The sequence below is a fragment of the Urocampus carinirostris genome, chromosome 7 (genome assembly GCF_059441175.1).
Source record: "Urocampus carinirostris isolate Australia breed hairy pipefish chromosome 7, RoL_Ucar_1.0, whole genome shotgun sequence".
Taxonomy (NCBI): domain Eukaryota; kingdom Metazoa; phylum Chordata; class Actinopteri; order Syngnathiformes; family Syngnathidae; genus Urocampus; species Urocampus carinirostris.
The window spans coordinates 1,588,394-1,614,431 of NC_142355.1; the positions used below are offsets into that span (position 1 = coordinate 1,588,394).

At 43.6% G+C, this 26,038-nt stretch overlaps 1 protein-coding gene across 1 annotated transcript in view; it reads right to left on the minus strand.

Annotated features, from left to right (window-relative positions):
- nup160 (nucleoporin 160) overlaps nt 1-25,496 on the minus strand; it is a 37,080-nt gene extending 11,584 nt beyond the window's left edge. The window contains exons 1-21 of the mRNA XM_088339526.1: nt 25,386-25,496; nt 23,548-23,665; nt 22,100-22,310; nt 20,979-21,201; nt 18,875-19,065; nt 16,214-16,453; nt 15,349-15,446; nt 14,435-14,519; nt 14,303-14,371; nt 11,472-11,555; nt 11,222-11,392; nt 10,062-10,158; nt 8,035-8,200; nt 7,847-7,974; nt 5,845-5,990; nt 3,978-4,114; nt 3,833-3,906; nt 2,697-2,856; nt 2,450-2,618; nt 1,011-1,133; nt 844-939 (exon numbers count right to left, since the gene is read on the minus strand). Of these exons, the coding sequence (XP_088195652.1) occupies nt 844-939; nt 1,011-1,133; nt 2,450-2,618; nt 2,697-2,856; nt 3,833-3,906; nt 3,978-4,114; nt 5,845-5,990; nt 7,847-7,974; nt 8,035-8,200; nt 10,062-10,158; nt 11,222-11,392; nt 11,472-11,555; nt 14,303-14,371; nt 14,435-14,519; nt 15,349-15,446; nt 16,214-16,453; nt 18,875-19,065; nt 20,979-21,201; nt 22,100-22,310; nt 23,548-23,665; nt 25,386-25,476 (2,877 nt within the window). The 5' untranslated portion in view covers nt 25,477-25,496. The remainder of the gene's footprint in view (nt 1-843; nt 940-1,010; nt 1,134-2,449; nt 2,619-2,696; nt 2,857-3,832; nt 3,907-3,977; nt 4,115-5,844; nt 5,991-7,846; nt 7,975-8,034; nt 8,201-10,061; nt 10,159-11,221; nt 11,393-11,471; nt 11,556-14,302; nt 14,372-14,434; nt 14,520-15,348; nt 15,447-16,213; nt 16,454-18,874; nt 19,066-20,978; nt 21,202-22,099; nt 22,311-23,547; nt 23,666-25,385) is intronic.
- Nucleotides 25,497-26,038: the final 542 nt, after the last annotated feature.

Here is a 26,038-nt window from a genome sequence, read left to right on the forward strand (position 1 = left end):
AATTTCCCTACGGAGATGAATAAAGTATCTTTTATTTAATGAAACAGACTCAATTTACGCTTCCGCTTCCGCTCCTAACCCAAACCCCCCTCGTGCGGCCGAAGAGGGTCCTTGCTAACTATTCTCTCAGTTCTGGCTGGGTGCCGAGCCATCCTTTTAAGACCTTTCTCTTTTTTGATTTAGTATTCCCTGCCTGCGTACCGCTTTCGTACACACATCCAGAAGTTAAGTTGCACGGGGAAAAAAAAATAAAAGCTGCCATTTCCGTCACCTAAAGGTCGGTCTTGACGACAAAAGGCTGTGATTGCGGTCCCAAGCTGATTGATTGTTGATTGGGCGGCATTGGCTCAGGAGGTAGAGCTTGGGATCAAGAGGTCGCAGGGTCGATTCCCAGCTCCTCTGTGTTATATGTCGAAGTGTCCTTGGGCAAGACACTGAATCCCTAATGCCCCCAATGTGCAGGTCAGCGCCTTGCAGGGCTGCATGGCCGCTATTGGTGTGTGAGTGTATGTGTGAATGGGTGAGTATAAAGCGCTTTGGGAGGTTTTAATTGACTTGAAAAGCGCTACATAAATGCAGACCATTTACCAAGCGAGTCCGGGGGACTCTGTGATGACTACCGCAATCTTCTGCCCGCAAAAGTTATTTTTTTCTTCTCGAGACTGTCCTTGGTGTTTTGCTTTGGCGGAATTTTTGACCAAGATTCCCTAACCCATCTCCGCGGACCGGTTCTACAGCCTGACCCGAGACATCTCGATTGGTTAGTTGATCAGATTACGAACGAAAGCGATCCAGGGAATATTGATCCCATCTGAATGCCGAGCGATCCGTGTTTGATCTCACCTGACTGTTGAGATCGTCTGCGGCCTCCGGCAACGCCAACGTGGCCGCCTGGATGACGAGTTCCGGTAGGCCCACGTCCTCCAGGAGACGGAGAACCTTGAGCAAACACGCCAACGTTTACATGAAATAGCAAGGCACCCGACGGACTCCCATTCCGGCAGCACAACCTTGTTGTAGTAGCGCAAGACGGGGGCGCAGACGGCGGCCTGGTGATCCTCGGCAGCCGTCAGTCGCACCAGAAACTCTTCTTTTCCCACCAAGATGGCGGCTTCCTGGAAGCACTGCAAGGCCTGAGGGGAGCAATGTTCCCACTAAGCTCCGTGTGTGCGCAATCGCACACTGCCCAGAGCTTTTCCGGAAACAAGAAAATCTAGCCAGCTCACAAAAATCAGGGCTCGAAATTGCTAATTAAGAAGCAAATTAAGTCAAAGTTACAGTGCATGAAGGTAAAAATACACGGGTTCCTCTGACGCTGTGTTCTAAATGCGGTATTTGGAAGTCAATGTCGAAGTAGAACGAAGTTGAGTAAAGTCAGTAGAGTTTTTCGAGAACCGGCTTCTTCGGCTCGGCTCACTAAAAGGATCCGGCTCTTTCGGGTCTTAAACGGCTCTTCAGGTTGTTTTTGCTTCTTTAATCCCTACACGACCAAATATTACGTAAAATTATGCACAAAATGATTTAAAGGAAGGGGGGGAATAGAACAAAAAAGAAAAAAATACCAAAATGAAAAAGTAGTGAAAAACTGAAAAAAGGAAACAAAAGGAGAGAAAATGAGAAAAAAAGATCAGGAAAACTTCTGAAAAAAAGCCAGAAGCAAAGAAACGAATAAAGGAAAAAAAGGTAATAGAGAACAAAAAAAGAAAACAGCTAGGAAAAAATTAACACAATGAGATTTTTTTTAAATGCAATTTTAAAAAAGGAGAAAAAACGGGGAAAAAGAAGAAAAAGTTTGTGTTGCATTCAAATAATTTCCAATTATATCAAGTCAATCTTATTGCCAACATTGTACTTCCATGAAAAAATGTGATTAAATACAGTTCTGTATTGTGCAACCGACTAAATAAGCCCCCAAATATGTTAGTATAATGCGACAAAAGATACCAGGAAAAAAAAGAAATGGAACTCTTGTCGAAGAATTGTTGTAAAAACAAATGACGTTTGTAGGCCGTACAACCTTTGCAATATTACATTTGTCAATTGCTTCGAAGTGAAAAATAATTTTGCATTGCTGGAAACTCAGCAAAATGTAACTTGAAGTCAAGTTTTGGACATGTTTGATAATAATAATTATAATAATAATTTCCTTTGTATTGTCATTCTTTGTAACAATGTACACAGAACGAAATGTCGATACACCTGACCCGTTGTAGCGAGTCGATGCAGCCGCAGCCAACAGAGGGCGCCGCCATTATACCAATTAGGTATGTCTCGGCCGAGGCGCGAACCAGCGACCTCCCAGTCTCAAAGCGATAAAGATTTAGTTGCCACACTTGGGATTGCCGTTGCTCACCGACTTTGTGTGAACGCTCAGATTATAAGGAAAAATGGATGGGAGCGTATGCAAATTAAAATATTTTTAAATCGACACGAGGAGAAACAAAATCACCTTGTGGCCCTCGCCGTTGGCCAGGTAGCATTGCGCCAACATGAAGCGGCAGGAGCCCACGTTGGCCTGGCACCAGGGGTCGATCAGACGCACGTAGTCCTGCAGCTGGTTGTACTGACAGTTGGCCAGCAGGCACCCCGGCAAGAGCCAACTGGGATTACTGGGCCAACTGGCGGCGGAAGCCAGGGTTAAGGCGACAAAAGCAAAAGAGGTGGCGGGAAGAATACTGGCAAAGGGGGCAGGATACAGCAACTGTGCCAGCGGCAACAGGAGAGTCGGGATGGAACAGTTCCAGCCGTGGGCGCTGGCGTCGCCCGCCGCCATTCTTTGGGCCCAAGCCTGGCGCAGGGCCAGCTTACGGCCGCAGGACCGGTAGAAGAGCTCCGCTGCCGACTGCCGATTGGCCGCTGGAAGACAAAAAACAGGGTTCGAAAATGTCAGGTCCACTAATATTTTCTCACGACTTTCAGACACTGGGAACTCTACGACTACAGTGGAACCTCGGTTCTCGACCATAATGCGTTCCATTTCTTTGTACGAAAACCGATTTGTACGATCACTGAAGCGGTTTTTTCCAACACCCTGAATGTTTATCTTGAATATTTAACATAAAGCTAACCCAGGCTAATCGTACGTTCGCGTTAGCGTCATCTTCCATACGAAAGATGACGCTAACATGAACGTGTAAAAATAAAAAAATCAGGTCGTTTACACGTCATTTAGCACCCGGGTCTCCACAAAAAGTGGTGAGCGGTTAAAGGATAAAGAAAATAATTATGAATAGGATTTCTTACCGGTCGGCAGAAGCCAGGCTGTATTCCTGAAAGAAGGGAAACTCGCCCACCTTCTTCACATTTTGCTATTATTTCTTTCTTAAATGCAATAGTGGTACGCACTACTCCTCTTTTTTCACCTGTAGCAACTTTGCTGCCTGCACCGACCTTCTTCCGAGGCATAATTAGGAGTTAAAACACTCCCTTCACCGCTTTTGAAAAACGAAAACAGAAAAGGAGTGCGCGTTGCCGTGACAACAGTTCTTCACGAGGGGTGGGGGCAATCTACACTCGTACGCCGCTCAGCGTCGCTCCTAGCGTACCGGCGTTCGAACTCCGATTTTTTTGAACGAAAAGCGAAGCAAGAATTTCTCGAAATTTTTGGTCGAGGACCGATTTGTTCGAACTGAGAGGCGTTCGAAAACCCAGGTTCCACTGTATTAAAAAAAAATAAAATAATGAACATTGGTATGACAGTTCAAGTTTTTTGACTAATATTCAAATCAATGGGGTTTTATTTCTTACAGAAGTTTTGTGTACCACTAAGAGGCATGAAATATCCCACACTGTCCCTTAAAGTCAACTGATTTGAGGGAGATGGGCAACCAACCTGCGGCAACGGCGCCGGTGAGGACGGGGGTGTCGTTAAGGTGCAAGGCGCTGAGGTGCTGCAGGTTGCTGTCGCTGCAGACACGGGAAGCAAAACGTCACGATGGCAAGCAGCAATTTGGCTAGCCGGACATCGGCATACTCACACGGCGTCGTCCGCCACGGTGGCGCTAGCGCTCCCGCAAAGCTGCTTGAGCACAAAGTAGGACGACAGCAGTTGGGAGGCCCGTGGCACCGCGTCCTGCTCCAGCTGGAGAAGCTGCCCACCTCCGTCTGCCAACGCCTGCACAAACAGCGTTAACATAAGCCTCAGTATACCAAGAGTTCAAAAGCTTGGGCTACATTGTTCGTACACCGTTCGCATAGCGAAATTCAAGGCTCCAGCACTCCCGCGACCCTACTGAGGATAAGCGGTGCAGATAATGGATGGATAGAAGTAAAAAAGGAGTCATCCAAATAAAAACTTGAGTAAAAGTAAGTGGATGCTATGGATATCCTCCAAAAAGAATATAAAAAAACTGCGAGAGAAAAGCCCGGCCCGCCTTAATGATTGACAGATTTCAAAAAGCCTAAGATATCCCTTCTAAACCAGAGTAAAGAGCGATAGGAGGCCACGCCTCACGACTAATCAAGAGGACAAGAGTGTAAGAGTCTCCAGTTACAAGTCCTCAACTAGTAGCTCGATTTAACTGTGGAAATTTGGAGGCCTGCCTCACTGAGATAAAAGAATGAATGTCACTCAACTTAACTCTGAAAAATGTTAATTATTGGTCCGTCTAAATGCCGTGACTTGTTCTCAAAAACGTCTTTGAACATTGACAAATGTAAGATAACCCAGAGTGACTCAGCTAAAATATTAGGTGTCATATTTGACCCCGATCTGTCCTTTCAAACAAACGTGAAGAATATTACTAGAACAGCTTTCTTCCATCTTTGCAACATCGCTATTCTTCCTATGCTGTCTGCGTTGGATGCAGAGATTATAACTCATGCGTTTGTCTCGATGACTGTAATGCCCTACTCTCCAGTCTCCCCAAGTCCAAAATCAAGAGCGTTCAGTTGGTACAAAATGCTGCAGCAAGGCTATTAACTAGGACAAGAAAGTTTGATCACATGACCCCGATTTGAGCTAACAGGCATTGGCTCCCTGTTAGCTTAAGATGTGATTTCAAGGTTCTCTTGGTAGTATACAAAATCATGCATGGACTTGCTCCCTCATATGTTTCAGTTTCAATTTCCCCCCCATGTTTTGGTCCGGAGCCTTCGCTCTGAAAATTCTGGTCTCCTTGTGATCCCAAGAGCTAAGAAGAAATCCGCAGGTTGGAGAGCGTTCTCCATCAGGGCACCGGTGCTGTGGAATCCTCTTGCCCCTGAGATTGGATCTGCAACCTCAGTGGAAATGTTTCAAGCTAAGCTTAAAACACACTTCTACTCTATAGCATATAAATAATCTATATTTTATGTTGATATTATGTGTATTATTTGCCCTCATGTAGGTTTCAGATCAGGGGATGGTGTCATAATAGTAGTTTGCAATAATCTGTGGTCTGTGCAGCCCTTTGAGACTCTTTGTGATTAAGGGCTATACAAATAAAAATGACTTGACATGTTTTTGAGTTTTTCCTTGCCCTCATGTAGGTTTTAGATCAGGGGATGTTGTCATAATAGTCTGTGGTTTGCAATAATCTGTGGTCTGTGCAGCCCTTTGAGACTCTGTGAGGTTTTTGAGTTTTTCCTTGCCCTCATGTAGGTTTTACATCAGGGGATGGCGTCATAATAGTCTGTGGTTTGCAATAACCTGTGCAGCCCTTTGAGACTCTTTGTGATTAAGGGCCAAACAAATAAATAAATATGACTTGACTTCACTAGTTGCAAACAGCGACTCTGAGATGCGACAAAGAAAAAGCCTTAGATGGGACTGGCCAATAAAAGAAAGAGATGAATCCGGGCAAAATGACACAGACACTGGACAAATAAGAGTAGGATGGCGTAGGTCCGACGGCGTTTACGTACGTGTTCTCCGAGGCGCAGTACGAGTTTGAGGAGGAGGAGGGCGTCCCTGCAGAGGAGCGTTCGGGTGGCGCTCACGTGGCTCAGGGCGCCGCTCACCAGCGACACGGCCGTGGCACTCGAGTACGATTCTCCCGCGCTCGGCCGGCCTGCAACAAGCCATCGTTTCAAATGGTTGCAGACATCAAAGCGGCGCAGTCACCGAGCGGCTGCCTTTTCCAGCAGCTCCTCTGTTATCTCTCACTTTTTGTGATTTTTTGTTTTATTGTCTGCTTCTATCTTCTGTGTTTTTCTTCCCGTTTTGACAACTACACTATGGATTACTTCTATCCTATGGACATGGGTTTTAGCGCACAAAAATGCGTTTATTGGAGGAATCAACTCCTTGCCCTGAAGAGTTCTCGTGCCGGCGTGATGAAGGGGCCTATCGTGGAAGAAGAGCCGGAGCTAGCGAAGCAGCTAGCGGCGTTATAAGTCTTCGGTACCATCCGTAATCATGGTAAATGTGAACTCACGACCAAATAAGATCATCGAGTGCTGGTGGAAAACATCGAAGCGCACATGGAGCGCAGTTGCTGTGTTTTGTGGAAACGTGGCTCACGTTTAGCATTCCGGACGCTAACGTGTAGCCACCCGGAGCTACCCGGCTTCAGCGCCGCTATACAGAGACACGAAAGCCTGCGGGAATCGGAGAGGAGGCAGACTTGCTAACACGAGGTGGTGTATCCCTGGACACAAAGAAAAGATTTCCATCTGCCGCAGGGATGTCGAACTTTTGGACTAGCGTGTGACGTCATCCACTCCGCTACAAGCACTCCTAGGGCATCATGTTAATCTGTTAATAAACAACAGGGTAGACTGCTGGAAGTGTGAATTTCCCTACGGGGATGAATAAAGTATCTATCTATCTATCTATCAGACGACAGAGCGCACCCGATCTTGCTTACATTTTCACTTGAAGATATATACTTTATTCATCCCCATAGGGTAATTCACACTTCCAGCAGTATCCTTTTGTTGTTTATTAACAGGATGGCCTCGGGGTGCTGTGTTGTAGTTTAGCAACAGCGGAGTGGATGACGTCACACGCTAGGCCAAAAGTGCTGAGGCCGGGTAGCTCCACGTTAGCCTTTGGGATGCTAGACGTGAGCCACGTTTCCGTAAAACACAGCAAACTGCACTCCCTGTACACTATTTTTTTCACCGGCACAGCCAGTTCGTCGGTCTTCTTTGGTATAGAGTTCACATTTACCCTGATTACGGACGGTACCAAAGACTTATAACGCTGCTAGCCGCTTAGCCCTAGCTCTGCATCCACGATAGGGCCCGCTCATCACGCCGGCACGGGAATTCTTCAGGGCAAGGAGTCGATTCCTCGAATGAACGCATTTTTGTGCGTTAAAACCCATGTTCATAGGATAGAAAGTCATCCAAAGTGTAATTGTCAAACGGGACAAAAAACACAGAAGATAGAAGCAGACACTTAAAACGAGAAATCACAAAAAGAGCGAAATAACACGGAGCTCCTGGAAAGGCTGCCGCTCACGGCAGCGCCTATGATGTTGTGGCAACTTCTTCACGTTATAATTTACCACTCATTTTTTGCATGGCCCTTAATAAATGTCCACAATTGATACATCATCATTGCGCTTATTTCAGTGCTCTTTTTTGGTGTGGCATGCACCCCTCCCCATTGGGGTGACTCCTAGCGGACCATGAGTCATCATAGAAAAATGCCCTTCAAACTAACGCCAGCTGCCGTCCATCACGAGGGAAGCAGAAATGCAATGGCAAAGCCACCAGAGAGCATTTTTAAGAAGACTCGTCGGGAAAACAGAGCAACAATTTGCAGCAGTTCACCCAAAACTCAAGCACTTTTCAATCCTTGAAAACACAAAATTAAAACAGAAGCATTCTCAAGGATTTCAAGCACACGTACGAACCCTGATTTTTGTTTTGTTTCAGGACAGCAACTGTAAAAATTTTGGAAAAGGGAAATCCGTACCGTGAAGGAGCGGCGCGTCTCCCAAGTCCAAGTCGCTCTCCAGGTCCAGAGTCCTCAGGAGCACCGCCATGGTGGCCGCCAAGTCGCGAAGGTCCGAAAGTTGGTTCTGGACCTCCTCCAATATGTGACTGCGAGCACACGCCAGTGGTGAGCGCGTACCCGTGCACACGTGCTAACCGGCTACTTACTTGTCCTGCACGAGCAGCTTCTCCAAAAGGGCCTCCACGCCGCGCTCCGCCGACTCGGCCCGTCGGAGCGCGTCTTCCACGTGCCGGGCCATTCCCGGAGATATGGCGGATCGCAGCGCTCGCAAACACGCCATCAGCGCCGCCATGTCCTGGCCCCCCCACCCGTCTGCAAGAAGAGCGGGCAAGGGCCACGTCAGATCGCTAATAAGGTGCAACAAGAAAACGCAAAGCTGAAACCAGAGTACAGAGAGCCCTGGGTTTTGGCAGTTACTGGGGACCAGTATTACACGCGACAGTCATGAAGCCAGTTTATCTATCTATCTAGCTATCTACCCTGGTCATATCCCTTGAGAGGGGTGACCGACAGCAAGACAAACACATACAAAAATAAAGAAAATAAAAAAGGGAAACAGTAGCAAAAAAAAACACACACAAAAATGTTGGGACCATGGCCAACCCAAATAACCAAACAGGTTAGGCACCTCGGCACCCAAATCGGTCATGCTTTGGTCCTTCCAGATGAAACGGGACACCAGAAAGCGGCCGTGTCACTCGGGTCAGGGTGACACAACACACTCTTCTTTTCAACAGAAGGGCCCGACAGCTTTCACTGGTTTACCCGTGCCGCATCATACAGGTGCACTGCCAATCCCTTAGAACGCGTCCAAAACTCCCACTATCCTTTTACAACACCTCTCCACTCCTTCCTATCACCAACAAGAGCTCTAGCTTCCATTATATTTAGACCTCTTTCCTGCAGTGCACTCATAACACCATCCATCCACGTCAATGGCGGCCTTCCTCTTGGTCTCCTTCCATTGACTTCCGCTCTGTATATCCTTTTCAACATTCGCTCCTCATCCATCTTCTCCATGTGTCCAAACCAACCGAGTACTTCCTTATCCACACGCTTGCTCAGTTCCACAACTACTCCAGTTCTGCCTCTCACAATTACATTTCTCAATCAATCCAATCTTGTCACTCCCAACATACTCCTCAAACACTTCATCTCAAAAACATTTCATTTCCTTCTCAATTCTGCGTTCAGGCTCCAAGTCTCTGCACCATACAACACAGTCGGCACAATCACACTCTCATACAGTCCCCTCTTAACATCCATACTCATGTTGCTCATCACTCTCCTCAGAGCACCCAAAACCTTGCTTCCTTGATTGACTCTGTGCAATACCTCGCACCCCATTCCACCAACTGCAGCCACATCACAACCCAAGTACCTAAAGCTTTCAACTTCTTCCAGCACCCGTCCATGCAACCTTATTTCTAACGTCATGCCCAACAAATAGAAAACAGATCCATTTAAAAGATAAACAGTAAGTACCGTATTTTCCGCACTATAAGGCGCACTGAAACGCCTTCATCTTTTTCAAAAGCTGGCCATGCGCCTCACAATACGGTGCGCCTTATATATGGATCAATAGTGAGTCCATTTTCCCCCCAAGTAGTGCGCGTTGCATGCTAGGATATACATACCGGCCTTTCGTTTTCTAACCAATGTGTAAATACTGATACGGCAATAGACCCTAACCCTAACGCATATTTGGCTTGGTAGCACCAGTAGTAAATGGCAAGCAGCCTGGCTTACACAGGTACGTCAACATCGGGCAAATATTGGCACAAAAGTTTTCAGTAAAAGTGTGCTGAATTTTCATCTCATTTATAAAAATTTTGCAATACACCACTCCTGAAGAAAATAAGAAAATGTCGTGGACAGTAGCCAGGAATGGAGGAAGAGATATTTGAGTTGTGTGATGCCAAAATGGATATGGAGTGTCTCAGCTCAGTGTTGGCTCGCACAAGCCAAGAAATATGAAGGCTTCGACCGCTTACACTGGTTGGTATACACCTTTTCTTGCATTTATTTGACAATGTGGGAATATTAGAATTGTTTTGGGTCAGCTTCTTTTACAGGAACGCGCTACATTTGGGCATCACGAAATGACTTGATTAATTAATTTCCGTTTTTCAGCAATGGGGAGGAAAAGGCTTTCAGAAACTACGACACTTACCCTGGTCCGACGTGGTGTGGCCTGACAGGAAGTGCTCGTCGGATGACAGGTAGAGGTGGTCCACGGCGAAAGAAGGCAGTAAGAAGGACAAGCAGCCCTGAAAGATTTGCATTAGTTTAATTATTTTTTTCCCTTTTCTTTTGAAAAGTATTGCAACAAAAGTCACATCACAAAAGGACAAACTCAGTTGAAAAAAAAAAAAGGATTTCTTCTTCCGAGAAGGGCGTGCAAAAGAAAAAGATTGGGAAGCAACATATAACTTGAGAAATATGGCAACAATTCCAAGTATTTACAAGTGTTTCACCTAAAATGCAAGCACTTTTCAAACCTCAAAAACACTACCTTAAAATTTGAGCATTTCCTAAAATTTCGAGCACCTGTACAGACCCTGGTTTTGGTTTGTCTAAAGCATTTAGGCACCTTAGCCAAAATGTAAGGATTTTCAAGGACTTCAAGCACCCGTACGAAACCTGTAAGATGAAAGTGTGCGGGGTGCGAAGGATATTATACATTTGACTATAAGGGATTTTGTACGATCAAATACAAATTACACTTAAATGCAAAAGATATTCACTGGCTGAGCTGTGGGGCGAGGTCAATGCAACCTTGTGAAGAATGATGTTTACAGGAACAGCTAGGAACTGGGACAAGGGCTGAGAAGATAACATCCGACGACACAGAGGGGCCCTGATGACGGGGGACGGCAGGCGATGTTTGGAGAACAAAGCCCTGATGACGTGAAACGCTCGGGATGTTTTGACCATTTCAGACATCGAGGCGAGATGGTGGGGCAACGTGGGGTCTTTTCCAGGCCCGCCCATGGGAGGAGCCGGCACACCAGCCGGCTGAGAGACGTGGGTCGAGAGAAGTACTTCAGAAGATCGAGGGAGAACGACAGAAGAGGCTCGACGAAGATTCGAGCAACACTAATTCGACTCATTCAGCTAATTCGATGGAGTTCACTTAGTTAAATACTTTAAATTGTTTAAAAAATTAAATCTTCCCTGTGTGGAAATGCCGGTCTCTTGTCTGTCTTTTCACAAAAAGAAACGAGCATGCATTCTTAGGTGGTGTTTGGTTAATGGAGTCATAACAAATTCGAACAATTTGGTAAACGATACATTTTTTTTTAATATATTAATATAACAGGCTCCACCTACCCGCTTAAGGAGGACGGCCATCTGGCTGTAGGGACTGACGCTGATAGCGAGCGGGGCCGACAGCGCCTCCTGGTACTCCATGCAGCGCGCGTAGAACTTGGACCAGAACTCCACCTGCAGATGGCGATATTCCTCCTGGGAAAACTCAAACTCGCTCACGCTGCTCTGGAGCTGAAAACCCGACACGGCGCAAGACTCAAGCGGTGTCTTTTTGTGAAGAAACAGAACCTCCAGAAACCTCTGAGATCACCTCGCTCTCCACGGCCAGCGTGACCTCCTTCTTCAGTCCTTCCCAGGAGACGTCAGCCAGGACGTCCCGACCGCGTCGGAAAATCTGGCGGCAAAAAAAAGGAGAAGAAACAACTTAGCGGCCTTTTTTTCATGGTTAAATTCAAGCACTTCTAACGCAATTCTCCAATCCTGTGTGAATCGTGTATTTTTCAGCTCCACAAATGAATGAAAACTTTATTCGAACATCAAAATAAAAACAGAACAAAAACAATAACTCACCACAAAATAATGTTGTATAATATGTTCGAAAAGGGGTAGTAAGAAGCAAATGCTTTTATTCCCTACCCCTTCATCTTCCCCACCAAATACACCAATGATATAACAACAATAGTAATAATATTACAAAAACAGTTATGATATAACAATAGCAACAATAACACAAAGTTAACCATAGTTCTAGACGCACTATTCCCAATCTCTCGTAACACGCATACCCCATTTTCTTCATCCCTGTATTCCGCCAGGAATGTTTTTTTTGTATTTAAATTTGAAGACGAGAATAGTTGGAAATTGTTTGATCTGGTCTTGTAAATTGTTCCAAAGTTTGACTCCACACACATACTTTTCCTGGTGGTTCTCACCTTTGGGATTATGAATTCACGACAGCCCCTTGAGTTATAATTTATGGATGTTTTCTGGCACTCTGTTTTTGTAGACCTTAAATAGCAGTTGTGCAGTGAAATTTTTTACAAAATCATCTATTTTTAACAATTTGGACTGCAGGAATAAAATACGAGTATGATCTCGATATCCTACCCTGTGTATGGTTCTAATTGCACGTTTTTAGAGGATAAAAAGGGGCTGTAGTCAACTTTTGTAATTATTGCCCCAGACTTCTACAGTTGTTTGCAAGTTTGGGCTCCCCTGATCATTTTCAAGATTTTCCTTTACAAATCATTGGTTGTTTGGATCAGCAATTTCAGTTAAATATATCAAATAGCAGACAAATGCAGTGCTATCTGAGAAGTGAAATGAAGGTTATAGGATTTACAGAAAGTGTGCAATAATTACTTGAACAAAAGTAGGAAGATGGATAAATTTGGGCACCTTTGTTGTTTTATGGATTTGAATACCTTTAGCACTAATTATTGGAACACAAATTTTGCTTGGTAAGCTCAATGACCCTGGACCTACATATAGAGGTGAAGCCAACCATGAGAAAGGGTATTTAAGGCAGCCAGTTGCAGGTTGTTCTCCTCTTTGCATCTTTTTTTGGGGAGAATGGCAACATGGGAGCCTCAGAACAACTGTCAAATGACCTAAAAACAAAGATTGTTCAACATCATGGTTTAGGCCGGGGAAGGATACATAAAGCTAGCTCAAGGATTTCAGCTGTCAGTTTCCACTATGAGAAACATAGTGAGTAAATGGAAGAACACAGGCACAAATACCTTCAACCAGAATCCGGACCCTCATTGGAAGCTATAGGAAGCGTTTGGAGGCTATTTTTTCTGCAAACAGAAGATCTACTCAATATTGATGGAATTTTTCTGTTGGGGTGCCCAAATTTATGCACCTGCCTACTTTTGTTCAAGCAATTATTGCACATTTTCTGTAAATCCTATAACCGTCATTTCACTTCTCAGAAAGCACTGCATTTGTCTGCTATTTGATATATTTAACTGAAATTGCTGATCCAAACAACCAATGATTTATAAAGGAAAATCTTGAAAATGATCAGGGGTGCCCAAACTTTTGCATACGACGTATATCCACAATTGAGGTATAACCTTTTTATTCTTGCGTGTGCATTTATCAAGACATATGACTTTAAGATTTCCAGTTAATCGTGAATAAATATTTGTGAACAATACGAGTGTTGAAGGATTTTATACATTTGACTATAAAGGATATTGTAAAATTAACTACAAAGTAAGTACATGTACTCAGTTTTGATGCAGTCGAGACTGTTTTTCTTCAAGTTACATTAGAAGGTTAGGCTATCTGGAATGCATCAGACATATTTTGATAACAGAATTCCTGTGAGTGCTGACGGGAGAAGGCCAGACGCACAAGGACAAACATCGCGACGCCCTTCGGCGAGGAGGTGGTGAAGCTGGCACCTGGCGCGCCCATGGGAGGAGCCGGCACACCCATGGGAGGCGTCAGTACGCCCATGGGAGGAGCCGGCACGCCAGCTTGTGAAAAGACGTGGGAAGATCGGAGAAGATCGAGGGAGAACGAGAGAGACTAATTCTGCTAATTTGATGGAGTTCACTTAGTTAAAATATTTAAGAAAATAAATCTGCCCTTGTGTGGAAATGCCGGTCTCTTGTCCGTCTTTTCACGAAAAGAAACGAGCATGCATTGTTAGGTGAATGAAGGCTATGTTTGGTTAATGGAGTCAGATAACTAATTCGAACAATTTGGCAAGAGATTTCATTTTCAGTTGCAGGAAGTCCTTCCCATTACAATTAACCACTAGACAGTATTTCCCTAATTTTTTTGCGTGGCCCAATAAAAGTTTTCATAGTTGTTAGCAATCGTTGGACTAATTTCATTAGGTGTACCAAGCACCTATCCTCTTGGGCGTCACCAATGCCATATGAACTAATTCCAGTTGCCGTTATTCTTGATAGATGAAATGCAAGGGCATAGGAAGCCACCGAGAGCAATATTGGCATCATTTTTAAGCAGACTTGTGAAACACGGCAACAACTTCAAGCATAGGAAGCACTTCACCCATAAATTCTAGCACTTTTGAATCCTTGCAAACGAAACATTAAAATTCAAGCACGTTTCGAGGATTTCAAGCGCCCGTAGGAACCCTTTAACAGTGGCGGAGCTCACCTGGAGCGCTTTGACAATGGCCGCCGGCGCCAATCCCAGCGGCGAGAAGATGACTTCCAAGTAGGTCTCCTGCAAATGAGGGACATCAGAGGAGGCGGGGCCACAGCCCGTGGGGGGAGGCGGCTTACGTACCCTGGGGTCCTGGTCCACGCCTATGTGGACCTCTTTTTCCGGGGGAGGCTGGACAAAAACCTGGTTCCACTGGCCCGACGCGGTCCTAATAGACAAGGAGAGCGACTGTTTTGTTGTAGGGCTGCGACTAACCATCCATCCATTATCTGCCGCTTATCCTCAGTAGGGTCGCAGGGGTGCTGGAGCCCATCCCAGCTATCTTCGGGCAGTGGGCAGGGGACACAGGGACAGACAATTCGCTCAAGTATTCACACCTAGGGACAATTTGGACCGGCCAGTTAACCTGACATGCATGTTTTTGGAAAGTGGAAGGAAACCGGAGTGCCCGGAGGAAACCCACGCAAGCACGAGGAGAACATGCAAACTCCACACAGGAGGTTCGATCTCATGACCTCAGAAATGTGCAGCACACGCGCTAACCACTGCGCCACCGTGCTTGGGTTACTTTAACTGGATTACTTTCAATGACTTTTGGATGACTCCAATACCAAATATGCTAATAAAAGACAAAAGAAACTAAATATGAATAAAATGACTACATTTTGTGTAGGCTTCGGGAGTAACGGAATACACGGAACGGCAAAAATGATGTTGGCAAGCTGTTTGGATTTATTTTCATTTTGTTTCTGTCGCATTTGATGTTCGTTTTGCCTGAGATCAAAGCCAGGAGAGAAAGCTTACCACGTGTTGTGAGTCATCATTTTATTACTATTGAGTTTCTTTTGTCTTTTATTAACATATTTGGTATTGGAGTCATCCAAAAGTAATTAAAAGTAATCCAGTTAAAGTAACCCTGCCTGCAACTAACCATTATTTTCATAATGGGTGATCATTATTTCGACGATTGGGACATTTTGAATTCCTTCCTCTTTACTTGAATATTGAAGTTTCGGACGGCAAACTTTAATACCGACCGTTCGAAGTTGACGTATTTAACCAAGACGTTGCTGTCGTCGTCCAGCCACAGCGTCCAAACCTCCTCGGACGTCAGCGTCAAGTCCACCAGGGTCTCCTAAGCACAAGTATTTCAACAGTCACTGCTAGCGCCATATGTCGGAAGACATTTTGGATTATGAGCTATAAGCGGGGTTCGTACACCGTTTTCATAGCCAAATTTAAGCACTTTCAAGGCCAGTTTTTTTGCAGTCCTTTCAAAGGAAGAAATCCAGCATTCATCAATTCGATTTTGTTGACTTTGATGACGAAAATAAAGCGGCTATCTTGCTTCTAGCACATTCTTTGGGATATTTCGAGCTGATCTACAATCTTTTTGTCTCAAAGGGCTGCTATAAACTGACATGAATTCTGACATTCTCCTTCCTCAATACGTCATACTTGTTTACAAACGGAAAGGGTTCTGTAGGTGTGGCTAAAAATTTTGAATGCGGAGGAGTAATGCATGTATAGACAGAGGAAAAATGAGCTAAATGAGAGTGCTTGTGTTGGGACTAAGAGGTAGCAGGTTGAATTCCCAGCTCCTACAAGTTTTCCTTTTCTCTCTTTTCTTTCTCTCTTCATACCCTTTGCGCTTTCTTTTCTCTTTTCTCTCCTTCTGTCTTTCTATTTCTCTTTGGATTTCTTTCTTCCTCTCCCTTTCTTTTCCCCCTCTCTCATAACTATTTATCTCTTTTTTTTCTCCCTCTCTCTCCCTTTTTTTCTTTCTTTGTCCGCCCTCTCTCCTTTTCCCTCCCTCTTTCTCTTGTTTCTTTATCTCTCTTTAATCTACTAGTCCGGCCCATGCGGCCCATTCTCCATGCGGCCTTTTTCATATGAGCCGACCTGAGAGCAGAAGAGCGACGAGATGTGCTCCAGGCCGTATCGCTGGTTGGCTTCGGGCACGAGCTGCAGTAGCAGCACTTGGCCTCTGCGGGGCGCCGCTAGGTAGACGGCCAGGCGGGGCCCGGGGTCGCAGCTAGAGTACAGCCGCAAGCGATGCCCCGCCCCCGAGACGCGCTCCGCCCCCTTCCACGCCACTGGCACGTACTCCAACAGGTCCGCCTCCAAAATGCAGCTGCGATTCTGAAATGAAAGATCTTTAAATGTTAAAAGACAAAAAAATAAATACAAATTTGAGAAATAATTCAAGACGTGAAAAGTGCTAGCTCCCAACCCGCATTTGCAGCCCTCGTCTGACATTTTTTCTTTTGTTAAATAAGATTTGGGTTCGTATTTTGGGTCATTTTTTAGGGTCCTTTTCGTTCATTCACACACTTTTGAGTAATATGTACTCTTACTAAACCCCTCAGTATTTCTACATAACATTTAGTTACCTCTCAGATAGGAGGCACTGTGTTAAATAGGGTGAAATGACATCTGAGCCCTTTGGTGTTACTTGTGGTGTTCTGCAGGGTTCAGTACTTGGCCCCCTTCTTTTCAGCATTTACATGCTTCTATAATAACATAATAATGTAATTTTTATAATTTTTGTAATTTTTTTATAAACATTAACAGGTCGAAAAGTTTTTATTTATTTTTACATTGTGGAATCCCTACGTAGAGGTCGCCATCATATCTGTCTGGAATCTTGCTGCCACGCTGTACCCTGTGGCACTGGTTTTCGTTAGACAACATTCTCTTGGTCAAATCACACACTGGGGCTTTAAAGTTACATTGTGTAATATTTGACCAGGATTCAGGCCTAACCACTCTACTGAGACAGAACTGATTAAGGTAACCAATGATCTTCTATCTCAATCTTGCTGCTGCTGGACCTTCGTGCTGCCTTTGACACAGCGGACCATAATATTTTACTAGAACGGTTGGAAAAATGGATTGGTCTCGCAGGAACCGTCCTCTTCTGGTTCAGATCCTACCTCTCAGATAGGACGCACTGTGTTAAATATGCTGAAATGCCATCTGAGCCCTTTAGTGTTACCTGTGGTGTTCCGCAGGGTTCAGTACTTCGCCCCTTCTTTTCAGCATTTACATGCTTCCATTATTCGCAAGTATAATATCAGTTTCCATTCCTACGCAGATAACGCAACTATATCTTGCGATGGAGGAATCTGCAACACTAAGCTGTGGAAATTTGGAGGTCTGCCTCACTGAGATCAAAGAGTGGATGTCACTCAACTTCTTGCGCCTTAACTCTGTAAAGACCGAATTGTTAGTTATTGGTCCGTCTAAATGCCGTGACTTGTTCTCAAAAACGTCTCTGAACATTGACAAATGTAAGATAACCCAGAGTGACTCAGTCAAACATTTAATACTTTCAAACAGGTGAAGAAAATTACTAGAACTTCCTTCTTCCATTTTAGCAACATTGCTAAAATTAGTCTTTGATCTGTGCAGCCCTTTGAGACTCTTTGTGATTAAGGGCTATACAAAAAAACATGACTTGACATTTAGTTTTGTTTCAGTTATATTTCCTACTTTACTCGCTTTTCCATACTTATTTACCTGTCAGTACATCTTTCAAAAAATATTTTTCAACATCTGGGGTACTTTTTGGTCATTTTTCAGCAGTTTCTGTCATTTTTGGGGTAGTTGGGTTGAGTTTTGGTCCCTTTTTTGCTCAGTTTTCATATAAAGATTTTCTTCACTTTTCTGGTCGTATTTTGGGGAAATTGTCTCGTTTTTCATTCATTTGCTTACTTTTGAGTATTGTGTACTTTATTACTACTTTTCAGTACTCAAACACCATTTTCAGCACTTTTTTTGCTCTTTAGTCTGTTTCAGTCATTTTTCATACTAATTCGGTAAACTTGTGTTATTTGGTCTGGTTATGGTCAGTTTTTGGTTGATTTTCATTTTAAGGTTCGTTTTTTGGGGTCATTTTCCTGTTCTCTTTTGCTTATTTCTAGACATTTGAGTTATATTTACTCTATTACTACTTTTCAGTTCCCATACATCCTTTGAAGCACTGGTACTAGGATTATTTAGTTTTGTTTCAGTCGTTTTCCTAATTAAATATATTTTTTTAAATTTCGGTCGTTCACGGTCAGTTTTGGGTTGATTTTGATTTTAAGGTTTCCTTTTTTCAGTCATTCCCCATTTGTTTTCTTGGTTGTTGTTTGCTCATTCTTCGTTCATTTTCACACATTTGAGTATAAGCAGGTCGGCGCCTTGCATGGCTGCTATTGGTGTGTGAGTGTGTGTGTGAATGGGTAAGTGTGAAGGACATTGTAAAGCGCTTTGGGAGAACTTCATTGACTTGAAAAGCGCTATAGAAATGCAGACCATTTACTATTTACCTAATTAGTATGTTGACTTCTTTTTCGCACATTTTCACGCTTTTTACAAGCCTTAGCACTTTTTCCAGATTTTTCAGTTATTTTCCATACTTTGATACATTTTCCCTTTTTTTTTTGGTATGGGTTTTATGTTTTGTGTAGAAAAAGCTGATGCGGCCCAGCGGCCACAGGTAAGTTTGAGACCTCTGTTCTAGCCCCTTCTAGTTGGTTAGACGCCATTAGCCGATGCAGGCACGTGCCGCCTCACCCGCAGCGACCAGACGCGCAGTTTGTGATCGTGGCAGACAGCGAAGACCAGCGAGTCCTCGTCCAGTTCCATCGCCGCCACGCTGGCCGCGGCGTCCGTCGCGCTTTGCTCGCCGCGAATGGCGCCGGGAATCCACGTGGACAGGCGATGCTTCACCCAATTGCTTCTCAGCTCTGTCACCTGCACCTCGCCTGCAAACAGCATTCACGTTCATGTACCGTCAATCCCAGACTGCCAACTTTTAGCTACGTTTTATACAGTATGCTTATATGCGGCTTTAATTACGGTGCGGCTTATTCAATTGTTTTTTTAAGGCGGCACCGAGGAAAAAAAGCGAGCTGCTCTACTCCACAGCGAGAGCGCTCTAAATACAAACCACCACTGACTTCTGCAAAGATTTTTGACGCCATTTGTTCGATGATTGAGTCCCTGAGTATGTTGTATGAGTGGTCAGGTTATATTAGCAGTGTTCTGGTTTGCCCGCGTCCCTGCGTCCTAGAGGCATCCTTTTTGCTGGGGACGCATAGTCTCAAATCAACGTGCCTCCCCGGGAAGCAAACTTTTTGCCACAAAATTGTCATTATTACCCCATTACTTTTTTTTAACAAAGATTTACCGCACTCCAAACTTTTCGTCAGGCAGATCCGCCATTGTTGTTTTGGTCTCGCGGTTCGAGTTTTCGTCTGCATGCCGATCTCGGCTAACGAGATCTCGTTGTGTAGTGAAAGGAAGTCAGTCTTTTTTTTAGAGAACCGGCTTTTTTGGCTCAACTTATTAAAAAGAGCCGGCTCTCCAACGGCTCACTTGCTTTGATGCATTATATTGTGAATTATTATGTTGTATAAAGAAGTTAAGAAAAAAAGGAAGTATAAAAGGAGAAAATAAAAAAAGACAGGTTTGTGGTTATCGCTTTAATCGGTATATTACCAACAATAATTTGATGCAGAAAATGAATTATTACTTTGATGATTAAAACTGAATGAATATATAGATTTATACTATATATTTGTCGCCAATTTACAATTTCAACCGCGATAACACAAAATTTTGGGGAGCCATAGATCTCTGTTGGGACCCATAGATTTTTGAGCATGCGAGTCCCCGGGACCCATCACTTTTCACAGCTCAAATGAACACTGTATTAGTTTTATTATTTAATCATAACATGATTACTTTGATAATCACACTATTCATTTAGTGGTTATAAATGCATTTATGTTTGTCCACATATTTGAATGAAATATTTACTTGCTGTATTCATAAGAATGTGTCCTTGCGTAACAGCGTCTTCTCATACAACTTTTAAGATTCAGCTGTGTGCAGTGTTAATCTTTTTTTTTTTTTTTTGGTCCAAAATACTCTGACCGATTGCCAGAAGTAGAACACGCGGCGAGACACGGATTTTTAACGCCAACACCTTCCGGAGAAACGAGACCCTGTTTTTGCCAACACTATTCATATAATACACAAGATAACACTGAAAAGCGCAAGATAAAAATGAGCTGTACATATAAATATTTCTACTCAATTTATCCTTAACCAGGCACCACTCACATAGCAGTAGTATCTCTCTCCTCCCTTTCCCCCTATCTATTCATCTCTTTGACATTTCGTTCTGTATACACGTGTACTAGAATGACAATAAAGTAGATCTGAATCTGAATCTTTCTTGCACTCTTTATTTCTTTCTTTTTCTCCATTTTTCTCTTTCTCACTTTAACTCTCCCTCTTTCTGACTCCCCTTCTTTCTCACGCTTAATCTTTCTCTTCTCATTCCTTTGACCGTTCTCTCCATCTTTTTGTCTTTATTTCTCTTTTTCTCTGTCTTCCTTTCTCTCTTTTCTCTAATGTTCTCTCTCTACTGCTCTCACCATTTCTCTCCCTTTTTCTGTATCCTTACATTCTCTCTCTCTCTTACTCTGCCCCCCTTGTTCTCTTTTTCTTTTCATTTCTTTCTGTGAAATCTTGTAGCATGGCTCCCCATGAGATTTTTTTTCTCTAGCATGCGGCCCCGGAGCAGCCTAAATGACTTGGGCCCCCCTGGTCTAGTGTGTTTGACAATTTTTACAGGAAAACGGGTACGAATGAGAATTTTGGCAATCACCTGGGAAGGCCCGGGCGGGCATGGTGATGACCAGGAGCCCCCCAGCTGGCGATGCCAAGGCAAAGTGGGCTTCTCCTCGCGGCGAGAGCCAGGCCGCGCTCGGCCCGCCGGGCGCCCCCGCTGCCGCCGCGGGGGGCATGAGGGCACCCTCCACCACGTCCTCCGGATTCATCTTGGCCAAGTCCGACAACACCGATTGGGCCTGGAGCTCCGCGGAGGCCTCCTGTCAATGGGAAACTCGTCACTTTGCGTGCTGTGGCACGAAGAGAGAAAGAGAGAGAGTGAAAGAGAGCGAGTGAAAGAGAGCGAGCAAAAATAAAAAGACTGAAAAAGAGAGAGCTTGAGATAAAGTGAGAGAGCGAAAAAAAGTAAGAGCGAGACAGACATAAAAAGAGAGCGTGCGCGCAAAACAGAAATCAAGAGAGAGAAAAGAGAGAGAGAAAGACAGAGCAACAGAGAGAGAGCAAAAGAGAGAGAAACAGAGAGAGAGCAAGAGAGACAGAAAGACAGGGCAACAGAGAGAGAGAGAGAGCAAAGGACACAGACGCCGTCATGCGGGGAGAAGATAGCCAATAAGAGAAAGCTAAAGTTAGCTGCAGAGGACACATAGCAAATTGGGGAATAGTGAGATGTCTTTGATTTGTTTGGTGAAATGTATAAATGATCCTAGACAAATCGGGGGGGAGCCGTCTCCTGTTTACACTTAGATCTGCTGTTAGGAATAATAAACCATCCGCCCCCGTGTGGAAATGCCGGCTCCTGATCATTTTCGCTCAAGAAATGAGCGCGCATAATTGTTGGATGAATGTAGGTCGAGTTTGGTTAATGGAGTCAAATAACTAATTCGAACAATTTGATAAACGGTACATTTTGATAGTTAAATCCCAACAACTCTTATTCCTTCCCTAGATTTTAGAACTTTTTTGAGAAAAAAATGGGTAGAATGGGTATAAAAAGGATGCTTTTCGCTCCCTTTCAGTAGTTTGTTCTCTTCATTTTTGGCTGCCAAATATCATACACTGTCCCTTTAAGAATAACGGAAGCTCCCCCGGGCCCGTGTTCAGGGTCCCCCGACTCAATAGTTTGAGAGGCCTGCTGGAAATAGCGTGGGGGGCACTCACGCTGCGATGTCGGCGACGAGGGTGGGGCAGCAGCATCCTGTGTACGCTGCGGTTGGTGGTGATGAGGACGGCCACGTGTTGGGGGGTCTCGAACACGGCCACACCGCCCGCCGTCACCTGGCAGTGGGCGAAGCGCAGCCGTACGGCGTTGTTTGCCAGGTTGCCGTCCAGCCATCGTTCCTCCAGTTGCACCGCGTCGCCCGACGTGCTCCTGGAAAACCACAACAGACGAGTCCGAAATCAAAGAGCATCAATGAGAAAAGTGGAGAGCCGAGGTTGGGAACCTTTTGGATTCAAAGAGCCATCAAAGCAAAATATTTGGATTTTTTTAGGGGCTGAAAAAGCCACATCATACATTTGAAGACAAAATATAATGAACCAACTCTCCAGACAAGAGCTTATTCTTGTATAACTCCGCCCATTCCTACCGCTCACCCAATCAAATTGCTTTATGTGCTTTGCTAGAGCTTCTGGGTGTTTAAAAAATGTCGGGTGGCTTTTCCTCGTAAAGTGTCTCAACAATGAAGATAGACTGTTTAATGAGTTTCCATCTAAAAGTATTTTTTAGCGATTTAGAGCCAAAACAGGGTCTGTTGGTGTTGGTCAATTCTAATTTATGGGTTTCATAAAGTAAAAAAAAAAAACCTGCAGGTTTTTTTAGCTAGCTATCAAGCTACCTTTTTAGATTTTTAGCTAGCTGTCTATATCGTTTTTTACATTTTTTGCATCTGTAAAGTAGGCTTAAATGTATTTACTCAAGGTGTGTATTTCTAGTCAGTTTGATGTCGTCCCTTAGATTTCCTGTCTTTGTTTGAATGTGTTGGTACTTTTTTCAACATACCTGTACTTTTCCATGTCTTGTGATTCCAATAAAACACAAGAGGCAGACGGGAGAGAGACCCAGAGGGAGCGTGACCAGCGAGCCGAGAGTGAGTAAATTATCCGTTCCTCCCCCTCCTTCTCTAGCTGCAGTTGTTAAAAAACCAAACACGTCTTTGCCTGAATTTCCTTTTAGAGTTAGCTAATTTTCATAGCTCTCCCACACGTCAGTGGTCTTTTTAGACCCTACAGCATGCCATGTAGCTAACATTTTACATTTTTTGCTAATTATCAAGCTCAATTTTGGGCTCCTTTCTAGCTAGCTACCCAGCTTGGTCTTTAGCTTTCTATCCGGCAATTTAGATGTTTTTTACTCTTTTAGCTAGCTATCTACAGTAGCTCCCTTTCAGTTTTTTACCTATTTACTTTCTAGCTAACTATCAAGTTACCTTTAGAGTCATTTAACAGGCTTTGTAGCTCGGTCGCTGTTTGTAAAAAAATTACACATAAAAGGGGTTGCCCCTTTAAGCAGATTACGAACAAAAAGGAAGTGGACGATTGAAAATGCTCCTGCAATTGTTACTCATGAGTCCTAAAACCATTCTTTAGTATACACGGTGTTCACCGACCATGTGATGAATCTGTTGCTGGTGACGGAATCGGAATGGCCGGCGCCATCTTCCTGGTGATAGTGGAAAGCCCCGGCAGCGTCCGGGAACTTGACGGATCCCGAGGCGGGCCCTGAAACTGTATACACCGCTTTAGCATTATGGAGGTGAGAGGATATCCTAGCTTCAGACAGAGTTAGAGGAAGAAAAACAAATTCTCACAGGGGCTGGACTAGTAGATTAAAGAGAAGGAGACAGAGTGTGAAAAAAGAGGGAGAGAAAGAAAGAAGACATAAAGAGAACGGGAGAGACAGAAAAATAGAAGGATCGTTAGGTTGAGAAATAATAGAGAGACAAAGAAAGAAAAGTGAGAAAAAGACAATTGAAAAAGACACAGAGAGAGAAAGGAAAAATAGGGATCAGGCGAGAGATAAAAGAAATAGACTGAGAGGGAGCATATGAAAGAAGCGATAGAAAATTATTGAGTCTCTAAGTGTATTCCCGCAGGCTGCTATAAACTGACATGAATTCTGCCATTCTGTTTAAAATATTGGCTAGATCACACTTGTTTCCAAACACAAAATGTGAATTCAATACAGAAGACAAAAAAAAAGAGTGCATTCAATCTTTCAATCAACTGCAGATTTTTGGCTTTTTGTTCGACTTATTTTGATTTTTTTGGGTGTTTGAAAGAAGACCTGTGTCTAAATTGGTTGAAAAAGAATTGAAAATAGTTCATTTTTTGTATCTTATTTTATAGCACTGATGACTTTTTTTACTTGAACTGTTTTGTATTTTTTGTAGATTTGTGAATACTTTAATTTATATTTCATGTGTTTTCAGGGATCCCCTTCAAAACATGTGAAATGACTAAATAATTTTGGCGCATAATGTTTCATTATTATTGATAATATATCACGAAAAAAGGGAGCCCTTGAGGAACCGGTCCTCCTCAGTGAGCCAAGCCAAAAGAGATGGTTTTCTAAATAGAGCTGTCCTCTTGGGTGCCACCAATAGGAGGCAGTGATGCTTCATTTCAACAGTTTTTATTTTATTTAACTTTAATTATTACATGGTCTATAGCAGTGTTTTTCAACCTTTTTTGAGCCAGGGCACGTTTTTTTTACATTGGAAAAATTTCGCGGCACAACACTGAAAACAAGGAAACAGGACTTACGATGATCAAGAATTGCGAAGAAGGCAGGTGAATCGCCACCCTTGCCAAGATGAATGGCTGTAACTCAATGACGATCAGGACTATTATTAAGAATATACAAAAAAGAACTCTTAAGGGCATGACGATCCTCAGAACTGAAAAGCTTCAAATCAGTTGTCTGCATCCACCTGCTACTAAACTGGACCAGCTTAATCTACGTTTAAGCAATATTTCACATAAGAAGTGCTTACTATATATTATTTGATTGGACTTTTCCAACTCAGAATGGAGATTTTCATTTTCAGCTGAAATAGCCAGCGTCCAGGAATAAACCGAAAGGTTATTTGTCCAATTGATCCCATTTATAGATATGTGAACAAAATACATGACAAAAACGTGTTTATTAACCCACGCAAGCACGGGGAGAACATGCAAACTAATACTATTCCTTTAACCCAAAATAAAACAGTTATTAACTGGCGTGAATGAGCCCTTTCTTTCAGTGTTTAAAATGTTTCTTGTATCAAATGTATTTTCATTTATCTTTTATTTCATGTTACCGATTTACGCTGCCAGTGTTACGCACGCGCCGCGCGTATTATGCTAACAGCTAACCGCTAACCTTAGCCAGCTAGTCTGAAGTTTAACAGGTGAAAGTCACCGCAAAAGGGCTGAAATCTGAGCGTTTATTCGGCAACTTTACCAAGTTGTATTTGGAGCTCTCGGAACCTTTGGACGGCTTCCCGCTCGAAAGCGCAAATCTCATAGAAGCTTCTTCCCAACGGGGCCGCCATGTTGCGAAGTGTGACGTCACAGTACCCGCCGCTCCGTTTAAAGGGACCGCGTCGCGCCATTTTATTTCAGGCAAAAGCAATCGATCACTTTCGATCTGTTGTGCTTGAGGATCATCGATATTACGATTAGCTCTCGTTAAACAAACAAGAGACACTAAATTACAATAGAAAATGCAAAGGGCTGCATCCTTTTTATCTGCTTTTTTTGCCGATAGATGTGTGTTCATCTAGATAAGTGAATCATAATATTAATTTTTAATTTATAAAATGGCACATCGCAATATTTTTTCACCCAAACACCTCCAACGTTTTTATTTATGGCTATTTCTTCCCGGTTGCCATGTTGCCATGGTAACCTTCACTCCAAAATGTCAAATATTCTATGTTGTCAACGTTTCATCTGAAAGGGGTACAAGAGAGATGTTTTGCTCCAGCACAGGATATCGTTCTGAAAGTTTTTTTTCACCTACTCTTTCACAAATGCAATAACAGGGGGATATTTTATGCTTAAGCTATCCATTTGTTAGGTTTAAGTCCCCAACATTTATGATAAAACGCTCTG